The 21,573-nt window shown below is 35.1% G+C and overlaps 1 protein-coding gene across 1 annotated transcript; it reads left to right on the forward strand.

Annotated features, from left to right (window-relative positions):
- The first annotated feature begins 12,168 nt into the window (after positions 1–12,168).
- LOC134855237 (uncharacterized) lies at positions 12,169–18,631 on the forward strand. The gene is made up of 4 exons (XM_063871698.1): positions 12,169–12,332; positions 14,603–14,741; positions 15,368–15,565; positions 17,550–18,631. Exons 1-4 carry the CDS (start codon positions 12,177–12,179, stop codon positions 17,804–17,806), a joined length of 750 nt encoding a protein of 249 aa, XP_063727768.1. The 5' UTR covers positions 12,169–12,176; the 3' UTR covers positions 17,807–18,631.
- The last annotated feature ends 2,942 nt before the right edge of the window (positions 18,632–21,573 follow it).

Below are 21,573 nucleotides of genomic sequence, written 5' to 3' on the forward strand. Positions count from 1 at the left end.
TCATTATTTAAAGCGGATAATTTTGTTCTCAAAAAACATGCAGTTTTGTTTGGGTATTTGAGTAACAGGCAATCTAATGTAGCAATTAGAGGAAATTAACCGGAGCAGTTATTGAATTTTCTATTCTTCGTTTTCAGTGACAGCAGTCTTTCATTAAATTGATCTACGTAGTTAAGATTTCATTAGAACATATGTTCTCGGCACTCTGATTAAAAAGTATTTTATAGGTCTATGAAATTGATAATTTTGTCAAAATAAGTGTAGAATTGGAGATTCTAATGAAAATCGGCTAAATTGCAAGTGTGTCTTGGATAGCATTACCTTGAATTTAAAGGTACAGAAGTTTAGGCTACGATAATTTAATGGCCCAGTTGAGTGATTATTAGCGTAAGGTGAAAGAATCAGGACAGTCAAAATTTAAACAAGTCCAGGTTATAAAGTCATTATCGATCATTTTCGAAAAACCATAAATTAGGTCTTTATATACGTGTAGCAACATCCTTCACCCTCACACGCCCCTATCTAGCACTACTATGGTCCTGCAAGAAGTTGGAGATATCAGCTTCCCGAAGATCTCAAAAATTGCACCAAACCCCCATATATTAAGATATGCTATAAAAAAAGTTAGACACACGAAAGAAACACATGCAACCTTAGAAGACCGGGAGATAAGAGCTTCCGAATATACAGCGCTGATAAATGCCCTAAGTAAACATTCCCCTATCCGCTGACAAATGCAGGGAGCTATAATTTTGGCATATGGTTGGTAATGTCAAGATACATCATGTGTAATAAATTGAGTGCAATCGGATGGGTGGAACGGAAGTTGTTAACACTTGGGAAATACCAGCATAGACCGGAAGTGGGCAGCTTACGCAAAATAATGAGCGAGGGCATATTGATTTTATGGCGGGAATAGACACCAGAATCCAACCCCGAAAAAAGACTCCTGCTGAGTGAAACCCCTCCGGCGACTCTTTCCTGTGTTAATAGTGCTTTCCCGGGAAAGAAGATAATAGACCTTGAAAATGTGATAACTTGAAGTATTAACGGGATGTGGATGACACTTGGTAGGTAGGACAACTATGCTATTCTGAACCCCAATATGGATGATGCACCCCGGGCTGACCTTTTATTGATCTTTGGGCGTTCAGGATCAAGTTTGTATAGGAAACCTCAGGATTAACATCGGAAAGTGACGTATTCCCCAGCACCAATTCTCTGGAAATGGGAAGTGGTCACCGTACCAGTAATTGAGAAGAAACTTATATATTGGAAACTGAAGCAGAAGTTGATAGGGACATATCTTTTACAAGGTAACATTGTAGTAGTGAAATGAAATATTGTGAACTTGGCTAACATTGGGTTCAAGTTAGCTTGGCGAATGAGCTATTAATATAAAATCAATCAGACTAAAGAAAAGGAGTCCCAGAGGAAATTGACAGTGATAGTAGCTTGACTTTGATAGATTGATAGTGGGTTCCCCGAATAATATGAATGAACAGGATTTTCACTTAGATTCACGGAGATGGCTTTTTGCCACAATTTGACCCCTAATCGGGATTGGAATAGAGTATAGACGGGAATTTAAGATGCTTGAAATGAAATAGCGACCCACAAAAAGGGTCTTTCCCTATCCCCGGGAGGTCCGAACGTTAATGGGATAACTAAAAAAAACCTTAGGATTTCGGTTAATCAAACATAACCTGGTTCAGAGGTGAAATTGGACTTGATATTTGCCTAACTTAGATAGAGAAACCTACAATGAACTCGGAAATTAAGAGTAAAGTCATCAGAAGAAGAAATCAACCAAGACCTTGCGAAAGGAGTACTAAAAGAATGACAGGACTTGTAGGGACGACATAACTCTAACTATAACTAAAACACAAACAGGCACAGGCAAACAGCATAGTGATTGACAAATAGCCTACCCGTAGGGAGAACAAGGAGAGCGAAGTTAGTAGCTAGTTGGTTCTGAGAGTTAGAGAATGAGAAACTGTGAAGTCAGAGAGATCATTTAAAGTACCTCAAAGGAATAGTGAGCCGTAGAGACACTTGATTTCAGCAGGTCGAACTGAGTAGTTGTGTGGAATTACTGCGTGTATATGTTTAGTTGGGATTCTCTAGAAAGAGAATCATATAGTTGAGTTAGTAGGGAGTTAGTAAGAAATTATGGAATTGTGCTGATAAATCGCAGACCCTTTCCTTTGATTAGATTATTATAATTTTTTCTGGCCACTTAGAACCTTCTGTTTATTTTATACGAATTCAATTCCCATTGAAGTTCTTGCGATAGTATTGAGTGGACGAGACAGCCCAAAGACCAATACTTTAAGGGCGCAAGTAACAGAATACAGTGCGCAATAGTTGCCACCAACTTAGCCCTTTCAGGATTGTGGATAATAGTGAATCTCGGTCGCCCTGCTGAATTCATTACCGAAAGGACCACTTTGCGGTGCCGTTAATTAAGAGTGTGAACGGACCTAGAGAAGCAACCCCCTAAATCTACAATAAGAAACATTCGTTATTTCTAAATTTCCATATGAAAATTTAATAACAAATAGATACGGGCCACTTTTTCATTTTGTTAATCTTTCGGCTTTTTTACCGCGAGATTTTTTCTCAGCATAAGCTACGTGGGTGTTAATGAGGTACCATTCATTTCCGGTTGTGTTTTTATGTTAGCTTGTAATTGTTTTTCGAGGCCTGTTAAAATCGCAAAACATTAGGTTGTGTATTCGATCTGGACAACCATTATTTGATAAGGCCTTTCTAAGCGATTTGAAACTGAAATAATCTTGCCCGTACCAAAATTTTATGGGTAAAAATTGATAATAATGTGTTTTTGTTGACTCAAATATTACCTATTACGGCTATTTTAGAGCACGTAATGGGTTTTTAATCCATTAGAATCGATTAAAGTATGTAATCCAACATGATCTTTTCAAATCCTAGATACATTATAATTAAATGTTTCCAAAAAAATCCATGTGAAGCCAATTGTTTGCTGAACATTCGGAATAAGCTAACATACAGCCCAATTCTTGAAAGCATGCAGACAATGTAAAATTTAAAAAAAAACAGAGCTTTAACTTGACATAATTTTTCATGAATCTTCAATTCTTTGTTGTTGTATTTTTTTTTGTGAATTGTTCTCCAAATACTCGCAGCCGTCAATATAGTATGTAGTCCATTTTGGAGGGTAGGTAGGATGTAGGACGAACAGCCCATTCCAGGTGGTGGGCAAGACGAACAGCCCATTTCAGGTGGTGGGCAAGACGAACAGCCCATTTCGGGTGGTGGGTAAGACGAACTCCATTTCGAGTGGTGGGTAAAACGAACAGCTCATTTCGGGTGGTGGTTAAGAAGTGTTGTCCGTTGGATGGCAATAAAACAAAAAAAATTATCCTAAGTTATTGCTAACACTAATTAGTTGAGCATAATAAGTTCAGCTCAAGTTAATCCTAACGCGTTTACTAGTTAAGCAACCACCAACTCTCCCCACAATAACTGAAATAACTGATACTATTCAAATAGGGGTAGTTGATTTAAGCCTTTTAAGAAGTCCCAAAACAGGGGATTTTTTATAAGATGGCCAACGCGAGGAGCCTGTATCTTTTATTAGTTTTCACCGATTAGTCGGAATAGCAAAACTGGCACAGTTGAGAATAGCAAAAACTTTGTGCCAGTTGAGAAAACTGGTGGAGGTGGAGTTGAGGCAGCAGAACAAGACGCATTTGCTTGTACATACTCGGGACATTATCAGAATCTTCTACAGGAGTCAGTTTAATTACGTGAAGACAGTGGGCTTCAGAACAAACGTCTCCATCTTGCTTGGATGGTTTGTACCACCCACATACTTAAAATACCTCAGGCTTATTAACAGCCCTCACAACTTCATTAACAGTTTGTTTAAACACAAAAAGATCAAATGTTTGGCATGTTGAATTCGAATCCTTTGGGGTTGGCAGCAAAGATGGCGAGCGCAGATACGCTTTGCAGTTCTGCTACTGATGATGGGCAGTGCATGTTTTCCGCATTCTCCCATGAAACTCGAGCGCTCAAGGCACTCCGATTCCTGTGAGATTTCTTTAGACAGACACAACCGTTGCTTTTGCCCTGCATACCTTGCCCACCATTGCACATTATTCTGTCACAATAATCGGCTTTTACTTGAATTATCGTCATCATTTCCAAACTTATTGGTACGTCCATATGCATTAGCGATGTGTCATTATGAAGTGGAATGATTGGCTCATCTGTCGCCATCAGCAAATTACCGACTTCCATGACTCCTTTTATATCGACCTTTAGTAAAAGCACAGGCTTCGCCGAGGGCAAACGCGCGCTATACCTGAAGTGCACCGCCGATGCCTGAGGCGACTTCGTAAATAAAGCGCAGGTTTTACTACTCTCGGGATTTCCCTGCTGGAATATCCTGCTTTCGCGGAGCTTCGTTTTACCAGTTCCTGAACCTTATTGGCTCAACATGACGCCTCCTGTGAACGATGAACAATTTGACCCTCCTGTCCCCAGTGTCCTCCCCCTAGAGCCAAGTCTTGAAATCTGATGTCGATGAAGTTTGCATCAACAACTGCGCGAGCTTGCTCATAGTTGAGGAGCGGAGGTAGTAAAGGCATAATTAACGCTAAAAATGTTGGAATATTTGGTGAAAGTGGAAATGAGCTAAGTTGGTAGCAAAAAGGGTCAGGTTCTACAGACAAGACGAGTCTGTGAAATACAGAATTTGAAAAAGCATTTGAACGTTCCGTATACAATTAGTAACAAGTTTTTAACAATGAAACTGTTTTAATTTTTAAAAAAATTCCTGTCAATAAATGATGTTTCGCAACGTCCCTCGATAAACTGGGTGAGCAAATGCGGCCAACTATAGTAGCGAGGCGGCCCGCATGTTACGAAAAGGAATAAACAAAACGGGTGCTGTTTTTCTTGACATTTTTAACAAATCGATAGAGCGGAATTTGTGTCTTAAACAATACATCTTAGTTAACGGACCTTTCAAGGTAATTTTCTTAACTATCTAATAAAAGCTATTTTTGGTCTTTATTATCTGCTGCCGTCCCGCTCCAAACAATTCGGTCAAATGAAATGTGTGCAATGAAAGACACAGAACAATCAATGGAAAAAGGGAAACGAAAAGAAAAAACATGGTTGCTGGAATTAAACTTGATGACGTCATCTATTGGCAGTTAAGTTAAAAAGGCCTAACAACTGAGGCTGAGCAAATTACTTTGATCTCTTTCACGCCAAGTCGCATTAAGGTAGACAATGATGGTTGCAATCAACAAAGAGACGGTGGTCCAATTGGTAACGCAGTAGACTGCTGAACTGCAGCTCAAGAGTTCGAACCCCGTCATCGCCGGCACGAAGAAAATTTTTCTAAAACCAATTAATAACACGGAGGATATACACATTAGTTTTCTGTAATTGATCTAGAAAGGTTCGCAAAAGGAATGATAATTTTCAGGTTCATTACTGTTCATTAGCAGATGGTCCTCTACAATTACTGGTCTTTCAAAGATAGTCCATGCATTTGAAACATAGTTCAAGTATTTTCATTGAAGAGAATAAAAAGCTGTCTAATCGATCGAAGCCAAAAAATAAACAATCAAAACTTGCGCTCCCTCAAGAGTCTCTAACTGCCGATTGTTGGTGTTTTGGTCAATCATTTTAACACTGAGCTACGATTGGTAGCTTCAGACTGACCATTTGCTGCAAAATTCAAGGCTCAAAATTGAAGGCTAAATGAATTGTTATGAACACACTCATGAAAATGAGGAAAGGGAGAAAAGTTTTATTGTCTTCAATTATCAGTTATCATACCCATCTTTTGCTAAAGGCACTGTAATTTGCTTGTTTTCATCTTTTCAACGTCAAATGGTATCGACTTTTTCTTCCTTAATAAAGACGTAAAAAAGTGACAGAAAAATTCTCTGTTTCACTGAGGGCCTTCATCCATACTATTTTCATTGGGAGGCGCATTCGTATACGCATGTCTGACAACCATTTAGTGTGATAGAAAAAAATTGAATTAATGTGGTTAGCGTTTCAAACATAGAAAAACCGATTTTTACTCACTCTATTATCTTGGTTACATTGAAAAATCTTGACTTAGCAGACTGTTGTTGCCTTTTTTTGCTTTAATAATATTGTTAGACTTTTGAATGAAACCCTTTGAAATAAATATCGAAAATTTTTATTTACAAATTTTCATTAAATTCAAATCGATCGAAGTAACAACAGTGTAAAAAAACATGAACTGTCGTATCTGAGTCTCGAACTCACTTCTCTGGTAATTTAACAATTGCTTTACGATTTCACAAGCAGTTACTGGTGTAGCCACAGCTAAAGGCAGTGAAGACAAGAGAAAAGATATATTATGAGAGGATATAAAATATAACGGAGGGGAGTCAAACGAAAAAAATCAAATTCTATAAATCAAGTTGGGTAGCCTCCAATTTACTCCTGTTCGACAATTTTGATCAAATGGATGTTAGCGCTGTAAACCGCTCGTGTTTATCAGTTTTTAGTTTAAGAGATATGCATGTTTATATTCTGATCAAACTGAATATGTTTGGTAATTATGAAAAAAATCAAAAACAATTTCTTTCGGATGCGGACTTGAACCTGTCTACTCAGTTTGGGAGTGCACGACAGATACACTCGACCACCACACTTGTTAAATCAGAAAATAAAATTTTCTTAAACTGTTTCAATTCTACTGAATAGGCAAGTTGAGAGATGAAAAGTGAAAAAAAAGTCTCCGATCGGGATTTGAACCTGGCCATCTGGCCTGTGGTACCAAATCATTTTTGCACGGCTATGGTGGAAATTAAATTTTAAACATTGAAAAATATCAAAAATCAATCCCTTTTACTTTTAATTCCTTGTTTTCCCCAAAAAATGTGGAGCAATGGAAGTCCAATTGTTTGACCAATCGTTTGAACAAAAATTAAAGTAATTTTGACCATACCCATTTTAATAAGCGAATATTGATGGTTGATTGCTTTGTAGTCTAGCCTGAGTTAAAAGTCTCACCTAGATCGTGAAAATTGTTCACAAAAGTTAAAGTAGAAACAGGCATTAGAAAATAGCGTAAATTAATGAGGTTGATTAATAAGGATGCTTAGGGTTATTTTAGTTAAATTAAAGGAACAGCTTAGAAAAATAAAACTATATGGGGGTATACATCCTAGTTTTTAACTTTTTACTATGGTTGTTGAGATGGAGTTTGATCTCTGGAGTCAATCTTCTGTAGTTGCGTCAATTCTCCTTCTACTGGAGTGTTAGAATGTTTTTTTGGATTTCGTCTCGGGCTATTCTTTGTCGTGTTGAGTTTTTCTCGATTTTTAAAATCGAAATGGAAGAAAAAACAATCCTTTTTTGAAAAACTTTATTTTAAATATTAAAAAAGGAAAAGTAAGAACAATTTTTACGGGAAACTAATTTCGAGTGATTTTGTTAGTTGCTGCTGACAGCGCAAACTGAAGCATTTAAGGTTTCAGGCCAGTCCTTTTGCTCGTGAGCATAAGCCGTCAGCTGATACATCTATCAAAGTACTCAGTTTTTTACTGCTCTTTTATTCTCCCTTCATTTTAACGGAGTTTTCAACTAGAGTTCATTTGATTTTTAAAATCAAATAGCCTTTATTCATTAGTCCCCTATGAATGAAACCGCAGCCTTCAGTTTTATCTTATTGAAAAATCATAGTCTTTTATCTGATGCATAATAGTCCATATGCAGTTAATGTTTTTACTGCTCAATCAAAGCAAAGAGGAATCCTGGGAGCCAGTAAGATTTATAAATAGAACTCCTTTTGTTTTATGTTATAATTAAATGGGGAGTGTTAGTGGTCACCTCTCTTTTAAAGTTCTGAACAAGAAAAAATGAGAAATTTTGCCGAATATTTAAAAAACAGTTTTTTTTTTCAAAACAAGAATTTATAGTGTTAATCAGAATAAATCAGTAATTTTCTGATTGAGTGAATAGAGACCTTAGTTTAAAGAGAACACTTTGTTACTTAAAAATTAAATACTGTTGAGATTAAGTAAAAAAAATTAATACAATGGCCTTTTATCAGTGTAGTTTTCGCAATGATACACCGTATTATTCAATGTCCGAATTATTCAAGAACGAGGAGCTTGGGCGAAGGTTCGAAGCGCCAATTATTTTTTTTTGGTTTTATCTGAAATTAAGTATCAAATTTAAATAACGCGCTTGTACCTCTTCTAATTTTAATTGACAATTAATAGACAAGAAGTTGTTGAACGGAGGATCATAATATTTTCGTCAAAAATTTCCTTGCAGAGCATCCTGTTCATAAGAACCACATTGTAACGTTGAAAATTATCATTGGATGCATTAAAATTTCCCGCGAAAACAGTCTCTAAGTACAAAAAAATAGATGCATTGAAAAATCGCTATCATTAATTTATATCTATTTTTTCATGCGAAATTTCAACTAAACTGTGGCTCCTAGCTGATAATTTTACCGGACTTAGATCAGGAAAAAATATAAGCAATCACCGTGTTCCTTCGTTTTTCACTGGTGCACAACATGAAAACAAAAATCAAGCTTCTCCACTTGTTTACAAACCTTCTGGACTCTCAGGGTTCAACACCAACTCAGCAAGCAACTACTTCCATTACTACGGCCTCTGCTACAACACCGGCCTCAACACGATCCTTCACTGTACCACTGCCTAACACAGCTTCAGCTGTCCCTATAGCTGCAAAATCAAAGCCACCGCCCCTGAAAATTCCACCTCCTTATTTTAACATACCCCTGGTTCCTTCAAAGTCTCGAATTGAGAAACGAACCGAAATAGTTAGATCAAATACGCCAGTGTCAGATTCCCCACACCTAATGACAGGTAGGAGACAGCCTGTGCACCCTACTGAATTAAACAGCAAATTGAGTGTTCATTTGGACAAAGAACGCCACATTAATTCCAATGCCAACCAAGGATTTGACATGGATTTAATAAATGCTTTGAATCCTCTAATCAATCGCTTCAAATTGGAAGCTTATCATCCCATACGGAAGATGTACTCAATAACAAATTCCCTCCGTGAGCACCTAAAACTGTATGTTCCCGCGAAATTTTTGACTGCAAAAACGCAAACCCCCCAGTTGGATGAATATACTGAACAGATCCAACGGAGCCACATACATGAGACTCATCCAATCCGGGAGCTTATAAAAAATTACATAATTTAAAAACAAAAACCACCCAGTTAGAAAGAAAGTTTTAAAAATTTATCTTAACAGATTTATATAGCTTTTTAGTAACGCTACTTGGAAATCGATTTGTCTTTTCAACAATAAATAAAGAAAAAAACAAAAAATATAAAAGTACAGTATTTTTTATGAACCAATCCTTCCCATTTACGTATACGGACACTCACATCATCTAATCAACTTCAGGACGAAATTGCAATTTCAAGAAAAAACGTCAAAGGAATAATGAATTGAAATTCAAGCTTTTGAAAAACCAATTAATTTTGATATATTTGAATTTTTGATTTGATGGATAGACTTGTGTAAAATTTATTACATTTATAAGAATGTTAGTTGCATTTATATTCATTAAAGCCTGACTCAAAATTATGTCTACCAAAACTGCAACATCTGCTACCGATATTAAACTCATTCAACAAAAATCTCCGGTTGAATGAAAATAGCTTCGCTTGATTAAAAAGTACCTCGCTTGATTAGCTGGGTAAATTGGAATATTATATTTAGTTTTTTCTCTCCAAATAGGAGGATGAACATGTTCTGATTCCAAATTGAAACAGAAACATAAAATTTATTGTGCTCACAAAGCGTGACGCCGCCGCCACCATGAAATCAATCTGTTTTTATCCCTTTGCAAAATGAATGGAAAAGTATTTGGAATAACTCGTATAACGTTTTAAGCATTAGAAATTAAAGCAACTTCTCTCGTTAATTACGAATAATAACGATTCTTCTCGTAAAATACGAATGTACGAACGGCTCTTCTCGTAAAATACGAATGCACGAATAACACTCACGAGAGATAACGAAGTTAAAAGATAACTTCTTATTTGCTACGACAAATTGGGAGATTTCCCAATGAAGTATAAATAGAAGCTGAAAACTACTGAGATTTATTCCATCGATTTTCTCTTCAACCACACCAACCTATCTCTCTAAAACATAACCATTCTCAGTAAAATATCTAAAAACCATCCCTTAAAATAAATATCGAGTCTAAAGGCAACTTGCAGTAAATTCATACTAACTTCTTTTCTAATAAAACATTTTCCAGCGAATTTTAGATTTACTTTATAAGATAGAAAGTAGAAAGGACCCTTTATTAGCAAGCGTTTTGTCTGACGCACATAAGTATTGCTAACGTAATACTTAGTACAGTTTTTGATTGAAAAACCGTTCGCTTGGTTCATTTCCACCCCCTGATTTCAGCACATTTGATATGGTTTTCATTATGAACTTTGCTTTCGATCTTGATAAACCAAATTGAGCTGAGCAAGTTCTGGAAACAAGCGTCCACGAATATTTGCATGAGATTTTTTTAAATGATTCCCTAACTAATTGAGCAGAACAAAAGCATTGCAAATAATATCTGAAAGCAATTAAACAAAATGAACAGCAACTCAATTTAATACATAAAATAAAATACACCAACCTGAAAGATTTGAATTCTTGCACGACGAAATAATTCCATTTTTGGCCGGCGAGCCTCGCCTCTCACTTCTTCGGTCTCATTCGTCTCATCTTGCTTCCAGGGACCTCGGTGGAACTTAGTCGCCTACTTAACCTTCTTGTGGGCCAAATGTAAGCATAATTTTCTTCAATTAATGCTTTCACAGTTAATATGGTAGGCTATTTTGATGTCAGCTTTGCAGAGAAAAAATGATCACTCTTAACAATTTTCATTAATTTTAGTTTAAAAAACAGTCGACTGATTAGGAGTGATTCCAGTGGTTACTAAAATGGCTTAAAACTTTGAAATAGTTGCAGAATCAAGGATAAGAAATTAAAATCAGCGAAAAATTAAAACAAAGGAAAAGGAAACATCTTTAGTACAATAATGCGAAAGTTATGTTGATGGCTGATTCGAAAATAAAGGCTCATTTCGAAGTTTTCTTTATTGATACATTGAACTGATGCGGTAAAAATTTCGTCGTTTTTTACTTTCACGGATAATCTGAATCAAATATTGTGCAAAACTAAAATAGCTCCCATGACTTCAAACAGATATAATAATACAGTATAACCTTATAATTTGACGCATTTGTCCTTTTCTACATAGAAATAATGAAACGCCCTGTTGGCATTAATTTTGATGCAGTATTGAGAATTATATATTTTTTGTTGATTGAGTCTGATAATATTTACGACTTCTTCAATTTTTCAAGGAAGTGATTTTGTAGAGAATCGGTGCTTATAGAAGAATAGATATGGATTGAATTCATTTGATTTGTAAGAAATGAACTGCGACTTAAACTTCCTTTTGATAATTAAACTTGTACTTGATTTAATTTAGATTTTAATTAATTGTCTTTTAGTCCTTTTTTTCTGGTTATAATTGAGTGGCTTTAGCTGTAATGTATCAATTTGAAAAATAGTTATTTTTTGCAGAGAAGGTGGAATTACTTTTTTTCCAAGATCGCGGCTTTTTCATTGCATTTTATGCTGAAATTCCTGTACATCAGCGCTTCAAAACTTAGCTTTTCACTGATTTTCGCACTGATTTGGTTTTCAAGAATGAAATGTCGAAATTTCTATCTGATATACTTTTTAGGTTTACTGATATTTTAATAACTTTATTGTGTTCAATATTAGCTATAAGCAGCGTTAAAGTGGCTATTTATCTGCCTCTCCGACAAAAACTTGATGGATTAATGGATCGAGGCTCTCCTTGATCTGGGCTCGCTGCTCGAGGAGTGCCGGATAACGTTACCCAGCCCAGAAAAATAGCCAAAATACTGAGTGTAAATCTTAACTGACAAAACAACGCGTTCCTGTAAAAATCTGAGCAGCTGTTATGATGGCACTTACGCTCACGGCTAAATTGTGTTTACTATATGTTTTTCTTTGTAGTAAGAATTTTTTGCTCATTTCTTTTAAAATCTGGTGAACAGTTTTCGTTTATTTTCAGGTGTAGCGAATGGTAATGATGACTAGCTTCAATATGATCCTCAGTATATCTTTGTTAGTGTCCAGTTTAGTAACAGTGGCACTATGTGCATCTGGAAACACGATGGTAGTGCTGAACAAACCAGCCAGTGTCAATCTCATCGACTGCACTCCAGATAACTGCCAGGTTAGAAAATCACGCTGTTCGAAAGGGCGGAGCTCTTTTACTATCCCCCTTATGCACAAGGGTGAAGTTTCAATTATAGGTACAAAATTCACATATGCTTAACCGTTGAATTAGTTCTTATAAGGGTGTCAATTCGTTTATTAGAAGAGGTTGGGCATTGGGGGGGGGGGGAAGAAGGGTGGGGAATAATTAAAGAGATCCTTAAGGACAGTATAAATATTTGACGTTTCATAGATAATTTTTTAACATGGTCAAAACATACAGTGCTACTTGCACAGCAACCGACTATCCTTGTTTACACAAGCAAAGCTTGTATTTTAGCATGATTTATTATTTTTTTCAACCTAAGTCGCAAATAGCGTTGCGATAAAATGTGTTCATTTTGAAAGCATTCATTTTGATCAATAACCAGCTATTAAGTACAGCCAATGCTAAGGGTTTTAACACAGACTATTATTGTATCGACTTCCGTAATGAAAGATTAATATATTTCGACTTCCGTAATGAAATTTGTTTTGCGCTATTAACGCGTAAGCGGAGATTTAATCCGTCTTAGAAATCGTTCCAAATTGGTTGAAGGAAGTTTGTTTGCCCTAATTGATTTATTACCAAGAGCGAAACTTATCACTTTGTACTATATGGCGTGTGGGGGGATGATTTTCACAAATTGATTGAAGGAAGCTTATTAGCCCTAATTGATTTGTTACTGGGAGCGAAATTTATCACTTTGTACTATATATATGGCGTGTGGGGGATTAAATTTTTTTCATGTTATTACTGCTCCTTAGACTGCTCTATAAATTGAGGAATGTTAGTTAGTAAATTTATTTTATTTTCAAATTGACTGGTACTGCTAATGCGACATAATTGGCGTGCGTCACTTAAGAAATTTTGGAGACTCGAATTTTTACTCATTCAGTTTTTCCCAGTAGCGTTATCGGTCATATTTTTGCTTGTGTATGCGAAGTGCAACTTCGCCTCTGTGTAAAATTTCACACAGTTAATGAAAAGATTTTTTGATTTTGATTTGAATTTTGCAGCACTATGAACATCTTTTTAGCTTCAATTTGCTATCAGACAAGTGGATAATTTTGGGTTTCAAGGGATAATCACGATATAAACTAATCAACGATATAATAAACGATATATTTTTTTTACTTTTTAAGGCACTATCTACGAAATAATTAACGACCTATTTAAGTCGTTTTTCAGGCTCAGTTTTTCATATCTGCAGATGGCTTTTCTCCATGGGCTTATTTGACCATTGTTTTTGCACAAAAATGACGCTCCATTTTGTTTTAAAAGTTGCTTGTGTTATTAAACGAGAAAAAGTTCAAGCATGCTAGCAAGCATAGTGTTATATCACGAGTCCTATTTTTTTCCATCCCAAATCGCAAATAAAAGTCTTCATTTGGTGTCATTTTCCTGCATTAGCATTGGCAATTAATTAGCATCCTTTGTCTCTGCTTTATTGATGGCTACTAGTGTTTACTGGTTGACAAGCGGCCATGGTCCAGTTGCGAGGACCTGATACTCTTAATCTCCAGTTCGTGGGTTGGATTCGGGAACCAGACAGTTTTTTAAATTTTACCTCTTCTCTCGGTTTGGCATTCTTGGCAATAAAAAATGAGCGCTTCCTTGGCAATGATTTTTTTAATAATAAAAAATATTTTGCAAGATATTAGAAAGAATTTGCTTTGTTGCTCCTTTTTTTTGAAGGCAGCAGTAATCGGTTGTGCCTAAATTATTAATGCTCTAAGTTTTCGTCTAGGTCTTTCTGTGGCACCGCACAAAAAAGTGACACAATTTTGAAAAAGAAAAGATGTTTTCTAGTTTTTTTTTCAATGAATGTGGTCGGAGTTTTCTGTGCTCCTTCCACAGCAACCGGCTACTCTTAATTTCTAATTTTAATCGTCATGCAATTGTTTCTACCGCTTATTTAAATACATCAGTCTGAGAAACTGATGAATGTGAATGACTTCAAATGTGACTTCAATTGAGTTATAGAAAAAATTTATAGGAAGTTTCAAGTAAAATTCTGAATTTAAATTTCAAAAAAGTTTCCCTGTAGCCACCTGTGTTTCCCTGTGTAAACATTTGACATAATTTACAAATTTATCTCTTTTGATAGTCCTGATACAATGCTTACACTACTATAGCCACCTGTGTACTGTAGCCACCTGTGTTTCCCTGTGTAAACATTTGACATAATTTACAAATTTATCTCTTTTGATAGTCCTGATACAATGCTTACACTACTATATCTACAGGTGACCCATGATGATCTAGTCGAAGTGGCCGCTGCTGCCTCTCTCAAATCCTCATCTGTCAATTCCGAAGTACCCTGGATAGAAGCCTTTGGACTGACTCCTAATAGCAGACCATCTAGAGTGGTAGTGGTAGTGTGTGGTAAGCATGATTGTTTGCTTATTATTTTTTTATTTTTGAATAAATGTGGATTTTTACGCCAGCTGTAATTTTTTCTCCAGACAAATTTTGGAAGAAAATAAAAACAGTTTTTGAACTTTTTTCAACTAATTTTTTAAAGACCTCGACATCCTGGGTCTAATTTACAATTAGTAGTCAATGAATTACCGGGCGATCACTCATTCCAAAAGTCGAATATCTGAAGCTAGTGTTTGGCGATCAGAATTCAGTATTTAGAAATATGAAGAAAAAATGAAGTTGAAAAATCAGAATGTTTTAGACAGTTAAAAGGATGTTGATTGCTTGATATTTTTCAAGCAATCAGTCCTTCCGTCTTGAGAATAGCCCCCTTATATGACCATTTTTGTAAATATTTGATTATTTGGAGGCTGTCTTACTGGACTACTCTTAAAGTTATTTTTAATAACATGTGTTTGTCGCTTCGCCCATGTGTTTGAGTTTGGCATACATAAAAGTTATCCAATGGCAAACACTTATGATTGTTATCTGCATCATTGTAAAATCAATAGTTAATGAACAAAGTCTCTTTTAAACGGTAATGGGGGTTGGTAAAAGAGTTGAAGCATTTGTGTTCGATATAATTTCAGAATCAACGGACGCCTCTTTCAAATCCTCATCCAACTCGCCTCAGTTCGACTTCAGACTCACTGACTCATGTCACCATGTGTTTGGAGAGGGAAGTGACGAGAGCATCAATTACGTGGAGATGGGCTGCGAGCAGGGAAGAGGGGTTGGGAAGTGGGGGGAGAACGAGTTGGTTGTGGGGGTCCAGATAAGTTCAGAAGGTAAAAGACGGGGTTGGGGGACTGTTCGGTGATTTTAAATTATTATGATTTTAAAGTCGATGTTTTTTTTCATACTCCTCAAATTACTACAGAAGTGCATTCGTACTTATGATTGCATGTATGAATGCACATAGGTATACAGGGCTGGTTACTCTAGCGAGCATCTAGTGTTTAAGTACGAACCTTTGTTTTCTAAACTAACTCGCAAATAAAAGTGTTCATTAAAAGTGTTCACATGTAGGCTTTTTTGCTATAATCCCGATCTGTTCTCGGCTTTATTTGTGGCTAGTGTTTGTGATGGACTAAGCGTCCGTGGCTGAGTGGTTAGTGCGCGACAAATACTAGGCCTACTTAGAATCGTCTTAGAATCGAGTCCGAGACGTCGCCGAATCTTTTTTAATTCGAGGCTTATTTTTGCTTTGTTTATTGCACTTCTTAGAACTCTAGAACTGCTTTTTGACGAGTTCTCGCATTACGAGGCCAAACTGTGCACTAGATAGGAGCACAATTTTGTGTCTGTATGTTCCTGGACTCCAGAGACAAGTCTTTAAACATGTGAAAATTTTGTCGGAACGATGAACAAAAGAAGAACAAAGGGAGCTTCCTTGTTGCGGAATCCACTTACACTGCACAAAATGCACAGTTTGGCCTCGTAATGCGCTTGTGTTTTTGAAGCGCGGGTTCGCCTCTGTGTTTAAATTATCCGGACAAAACGCATTTAATTTGAAATTTAAAACGTGTTTTTCTGAAATTGGTTTGAGCTCAGACAAAAATTGATGAAGGCAAAACTTGCGTAGAATTTCAGCTGAGTTAGTTTGGTGCAATTTGTTTTAATTGTTATAATTTGAGCTTTGATATATTTTTTGTCATTGATCGACTCGGTAGTTTTTGGCCTAATTGTCGATTGACTAATAAAAACAAAAATGATACATTTTTGAGGTAAAGTTTTGGCCCGAATGTTGCAAATCAAGATGCACCATATTAATTCTGCTGAAATTCTAAGCAAAACTTGTCTTACCATTTTTTGTCAAGTCAACGCAATTTCAGAAAAACACGTTTTAAACTTCAAGTTACTTTCGGTTTGTCCAGATGATTTAAAACAGCCCTGTATATGCACTATTTGAGTTCAAATGAAGCTCATTGGCTAGAAAAAAGTGATATATGACAATAGGTGGTAATTTTGAGTATTGTGCATGTATTAAATTTGAGAACTATCATGCATAATATAGTCATTTCATTTTCAATCACTTGTACTAAGACTAAGATTGTTTTTTTAATTACATTACTGTGCCAAAGGAAATGCTATTCATACTTTAACATTTTACGCATCTTTTGCCTAAAAATTTGGCTTCGAAATAATTTTTAAATAATGTGCGAAGTATGACAAAAAGCGATGCAGCTATTGAATTTGATCCTACCACCTATTGTAATATATCACCCAATTTTTTTGCGCCTTTTTCATTTCTCAACATCACTTTTCATTTTCATAGGGGAGTTCAAAATAAGTTTGACCAGCGCAGTTACAAATAACCTATTGATCAGAATTGCCTATTTGTAAGGCATTTCAACTGTATCAAAAAATCTATATCTTAAAGTTTTATTTAAAAGAAAAACAGGTTAGATTTCTAACCCTTGTTGAACGACTTTGTACTGTATGTTGGCTGTTTCAATACTCTAAGTCGTCATATTATTTCTATTTGAAATTAATTTTCTCCGATTATAATAGTCAACTTGTGAAAAGCATGAAAACAGGCTAGGCTAGAACATTAGTCTTATTGTGCTCTCTCAAGTACTGGGCTTAATTGTAAAAGAACTCCAAGTGTTAACATAGGTTTGTGTACTGACCTCACTTTGAAACAACACAGGAGCTCTTTAACTACCTCCCACTCCCTTTTCAAAAAAGTTACTAGGTACCATAGGGGTGCGGGTAAATAGTTGAAGAGTTCCACATTTTTTTAAACTAAAGATGGGTTATTCGATTTAGAAGCTCAGTCGATGCGAGTGCGTCGTCAAGCCGAGGAATCTTCCGACAAGCAACAAGCAACAGCCTCAGGTCCCCCACGCAACATCTACTATTTCAGAAAAGAAGGATCAGCCGCCTCCTTTGAGTTCGCTGTCTGGTTTGCGATTGTATTCGCAATTGCAGTGTTCCTCATTTGTGTGGTGTTGATGCAGATCGACCAAGGAGATGACTCTATCATTTACAAGACCACATCGGCAAAGATGGGAAAACGCGACTAAAAGGAAGGATACTTAGCTGGCGTGAACAATCAGAAAGAGTAGATCAACAATCGCAGAAAAATTAAATGATGAAAGAAATTTGAGTGAATGGATAAGACAGACTAAGTTGAATAAAAAATGACGTGAGATTTATAAAGAAGTTAGCAAAAAGTTTGTTCTGAAGTTAAGTCAATTATTTTAAGTTAGACCGTAAAGTTAAAGCCCACTGTTAAATAAGCTTGTTAATTTCAAAAACGAATAATAGACAAACAGTTGCAGGTTTTGGACCAACTCATCAGTTTTAAATGAAAAATGGTTTAACGATTTCAGAAAAAAAAGGAAAAATATCAAAAAATTGTTTCTGAATTGCTGAACTTTTGGCTACTCAACTTAAGAGGAATTATCTTCAAAAAGAAAATTTAACTGTTTTGTGAAACTTAGATTTTCTCATTGAATATTCATATAAGTGTTGCTATCAAATTTTCCAATGCGAGAAAATAGTTTCGTTTGTTTCTTAAATTGTATTCAGCGCATCCGAATAATGAGAACTTAGTCAAAAAGGGCATTTGGACCGATTATTGTACAAATTTATAATGACGTATGTATATTTTTGAAGTTTTGAGGTGTATTTGAAGAAAGTCAATGCATGAATATTAAGTTACATATTTAGCTAGAGTTCCATTTATCTATTCTGGATTTATATTTTTGTTTCCATCGAATTGTAGTTATATATTATTTAATTTCAGAAGTGAATCAAATACAGGTTTTCGAATGTTTTCTACTTTAATCTGCTATAATTTAAAGGAATTTCAATCAGTTTCTATATAATTCAGTATTTGATTTCAAGGTTTTCTTTTTAGTTGAAACGTTTGGTTGTAAAAAATTCCCCCAATGAAAAAGACGAGATGTGTATTTTTTGCGAAAAAACTATATCGAATCATTCTATATGTTTTTTTAGAATGCCTGGACTGATTACACAATCTAAGCTTTTTTGATAGTATGAACTCTCTTCTCTGGTACTTCTTGGGCGTTAAAATTGGCTTGAGTTTCTTAGCTTTTTTGGAGACTCATAATTGGCGTGCGTCTCTTAGAAATTATGTCGACTCAAAATTTTACTCATTCAGTCTTTTTTCAGTAGCGTTATCAGTCATATTGTGGCTTCTGTATGCGAAGTGCAGCTTCGCCTCTGTGTAAATAGTGCCTCACTCTTTAAAAACGAGCTAAGCTGGAAATGAGTTTTCAATTTTGAATCAAAGCCGCTGAACGCGTCCAGATTGAGCAGTTGAAGCTCCTTCGAAAGTAACAAAATTTTTTTACACAGCTTCACTATCTTCTGACTGACAGATATTGATACCCTTAGTTAAAAAAAAACATAATTTTTGGGTTCATTTGGTCATTTTGGTTTGAATATTCGCAATTATGCAAATATGTGTTCGATTATTTTTTTTGCGCGAAGACTTCAAATACGATCTGATAGATTTTGATACCCAATGGTTTACATAAAACTTTTTTGAGTTTGCTTTTTCGCACAGTGAAAAAAAACATGCCCTTTAAAAAATGGTTGGATTTTTTTATTCTCGTTTTTTAAATATAAACACTTGTGCCAGATGTTATAGCATTCAATAAAATGATCCATATAAATCAGATTTTAAGCTCAAAAATAGGCAATGAATTTACAGAACATTTTTGTAAAGCAGATTTTGCAAAATCGCATGTAACAAACAAGAAAAGGGTCAGAATAAATTAAAATTTGATCTCAATAACATGCAATTAAATCATAGAAAATTATGAATATAAATCAGATTTTGGGCAAAACTTTTAAAACGAATCAGGAAAATGGTCAATAGAGATCAGTTTTGAACTCAAAATATGCAAGAGAATCATAGAAAATTTGAAAATAGTCTTTTTTATGCTACAATACGCTATGGATGTAAAATGATAGGTATTGAATAAATCAAATATAAAATCAAAACCGATAAATCTCGAATGGAAAAAATCGATTTATATCCGTTTTAATCCCCTTAAAAATAAAAACAAATTCAAACTGAAAAAAATACATTTAAAGTGATTTAAAATCAATTTTTATCTTTTTTCTTTAATCTTAGTACTTCTTTCATACTAAAATCAATCTAATTTTAATCAACGTGCTTTTTTCATACTAAAATTGACATAAATTTAATCAACAAATTTTTTTCATAGAAGAATTGACCCTAATCCATTTTTGTCAGTGTGTGAATGCTTTTCACGTATTCTGGGGTAAAAAAACGTACAGTATCAGGAAGTCAGCCATTTTGATGTTTGGGTACTTTCACAAGAAAAATCGCAATTTTTTTCTTTCTGCGCAAACCGTATAACCGTATAATTTGTCCAAAGACAAAAGTAAAGTGATATTGTGAAAATCCATTGAAAACAAACACTTACAAGAGAGAAAGATTGCCGCCAATGGATGCATACATTTAAAAATACGTTGTCAAAAACAAAGGATAGGTAACAGTTATTCAAAAGCGCTTGGTTTCTGTGATCTGTAAAATCGATGATGAAAAATCAGTTAATCGAAAAATTAACAAGGTGCTGACCTAAAGCAAGTGTACCACCCACTACAGAAAAATTTCTGAGGAAAAACAATTTGAACTAGACAATAATAATTGCAAAATGCGTTAATATGAATCACTATCACCAGTGGAAAAAAAATAACGTTGAAAATTTAGAAACGAACAACAACAAGGACATGAAAAGATTAGAAACAATTGAGTTCAATTGTGTGAGTTTTAATGTTTTGATTAAGTAATAAGCTAAAAAAAAACTGGAAGTTGATTGATGCTGTGCGCGTTATAATGTGAAAATGTCTTACGAGAACAAATCTTCATTTGTTTCTGTTCAAACTTTATTTTTTTTTGAATTTTTACCAGCTGACTTTCAAAAGCTGATCTTCAACTTACTTTCGGTTGGAAATTGATTCTTTGTCTCTTTCTATCTTAAGGTCAAATTTCAACTTGAGTTCATCACTTTCTTCTCTCATTTTTTTCGTTTTGTCTGTAATATTTTTTTTTCAAAAAAAATTAAGTGATTGCGATGTTGTTACCATTCAAAGTTAGGATCAAAAAGGATTGCGCTTCCGGGATTAGGAACAGTAATAGAGTAATTTTTCTACCATTTCTAGAAGACTTACACAGTAAAACGAAACTATTGAGAAACTGTGGTCACGTACTGAAAAAGAAACAAAGCGGAATTTTGAACATTCTTCCAAATTTTGATGTCACCTGTTTTTATAATCCGAGGTAATAATACATAAAAATCAGTAGATATGAAAAATTCCATCACGAAAAAATGAGATAGACTGGAGTACCGCGATTAGTTGGATTTTCCGAACTAAACAATCAATTTTCAGAAAAAAATACCTTTATTTGAACGCGATGAGATCTGCTGTATAGTAAAAAATGGAAACTCGGATAAAAACAGTTGGAGGACTTTTTTCAAGTGAATAAATAAATGTCATTTTACAAAATATCAGACCTTTATGCCAAAACTTTTCCGAATAGCAAAATTTTATCAAAAAAAGTCAATATCTATAGCTTCAACGGAAACAGCGGTGGTATGAAAACACTAGCAAATGCGCATTCACTGGACGGGTATCAAAGCATTGCAACAGCAACGCGGTAAAAGAGTGTTTTTTTTGTAAGTTGTAGGATATAAGTTTTCAACATCTCAAAGTAAGTATGGAGCTTAAAAAAGAAAAAGCCTTACTTACAGTTATAAATGAAACTCCCAACTTTTTTGCAAATTTGGCA

This window comes from Symsagittifera roscoffensis, chromosome 10 (assembly GCF_963678635.1).
Source record: "Symsagittifera roscoffensis chromosome 10, txSymRosc1.1, whole genome shotgun sequence".
NCBI lineage: Eukaryota > Metazoa > Xenacoelomorpha > Acoela > Convolutidae > Symsagittifera > Symsagittifera roscoffensis.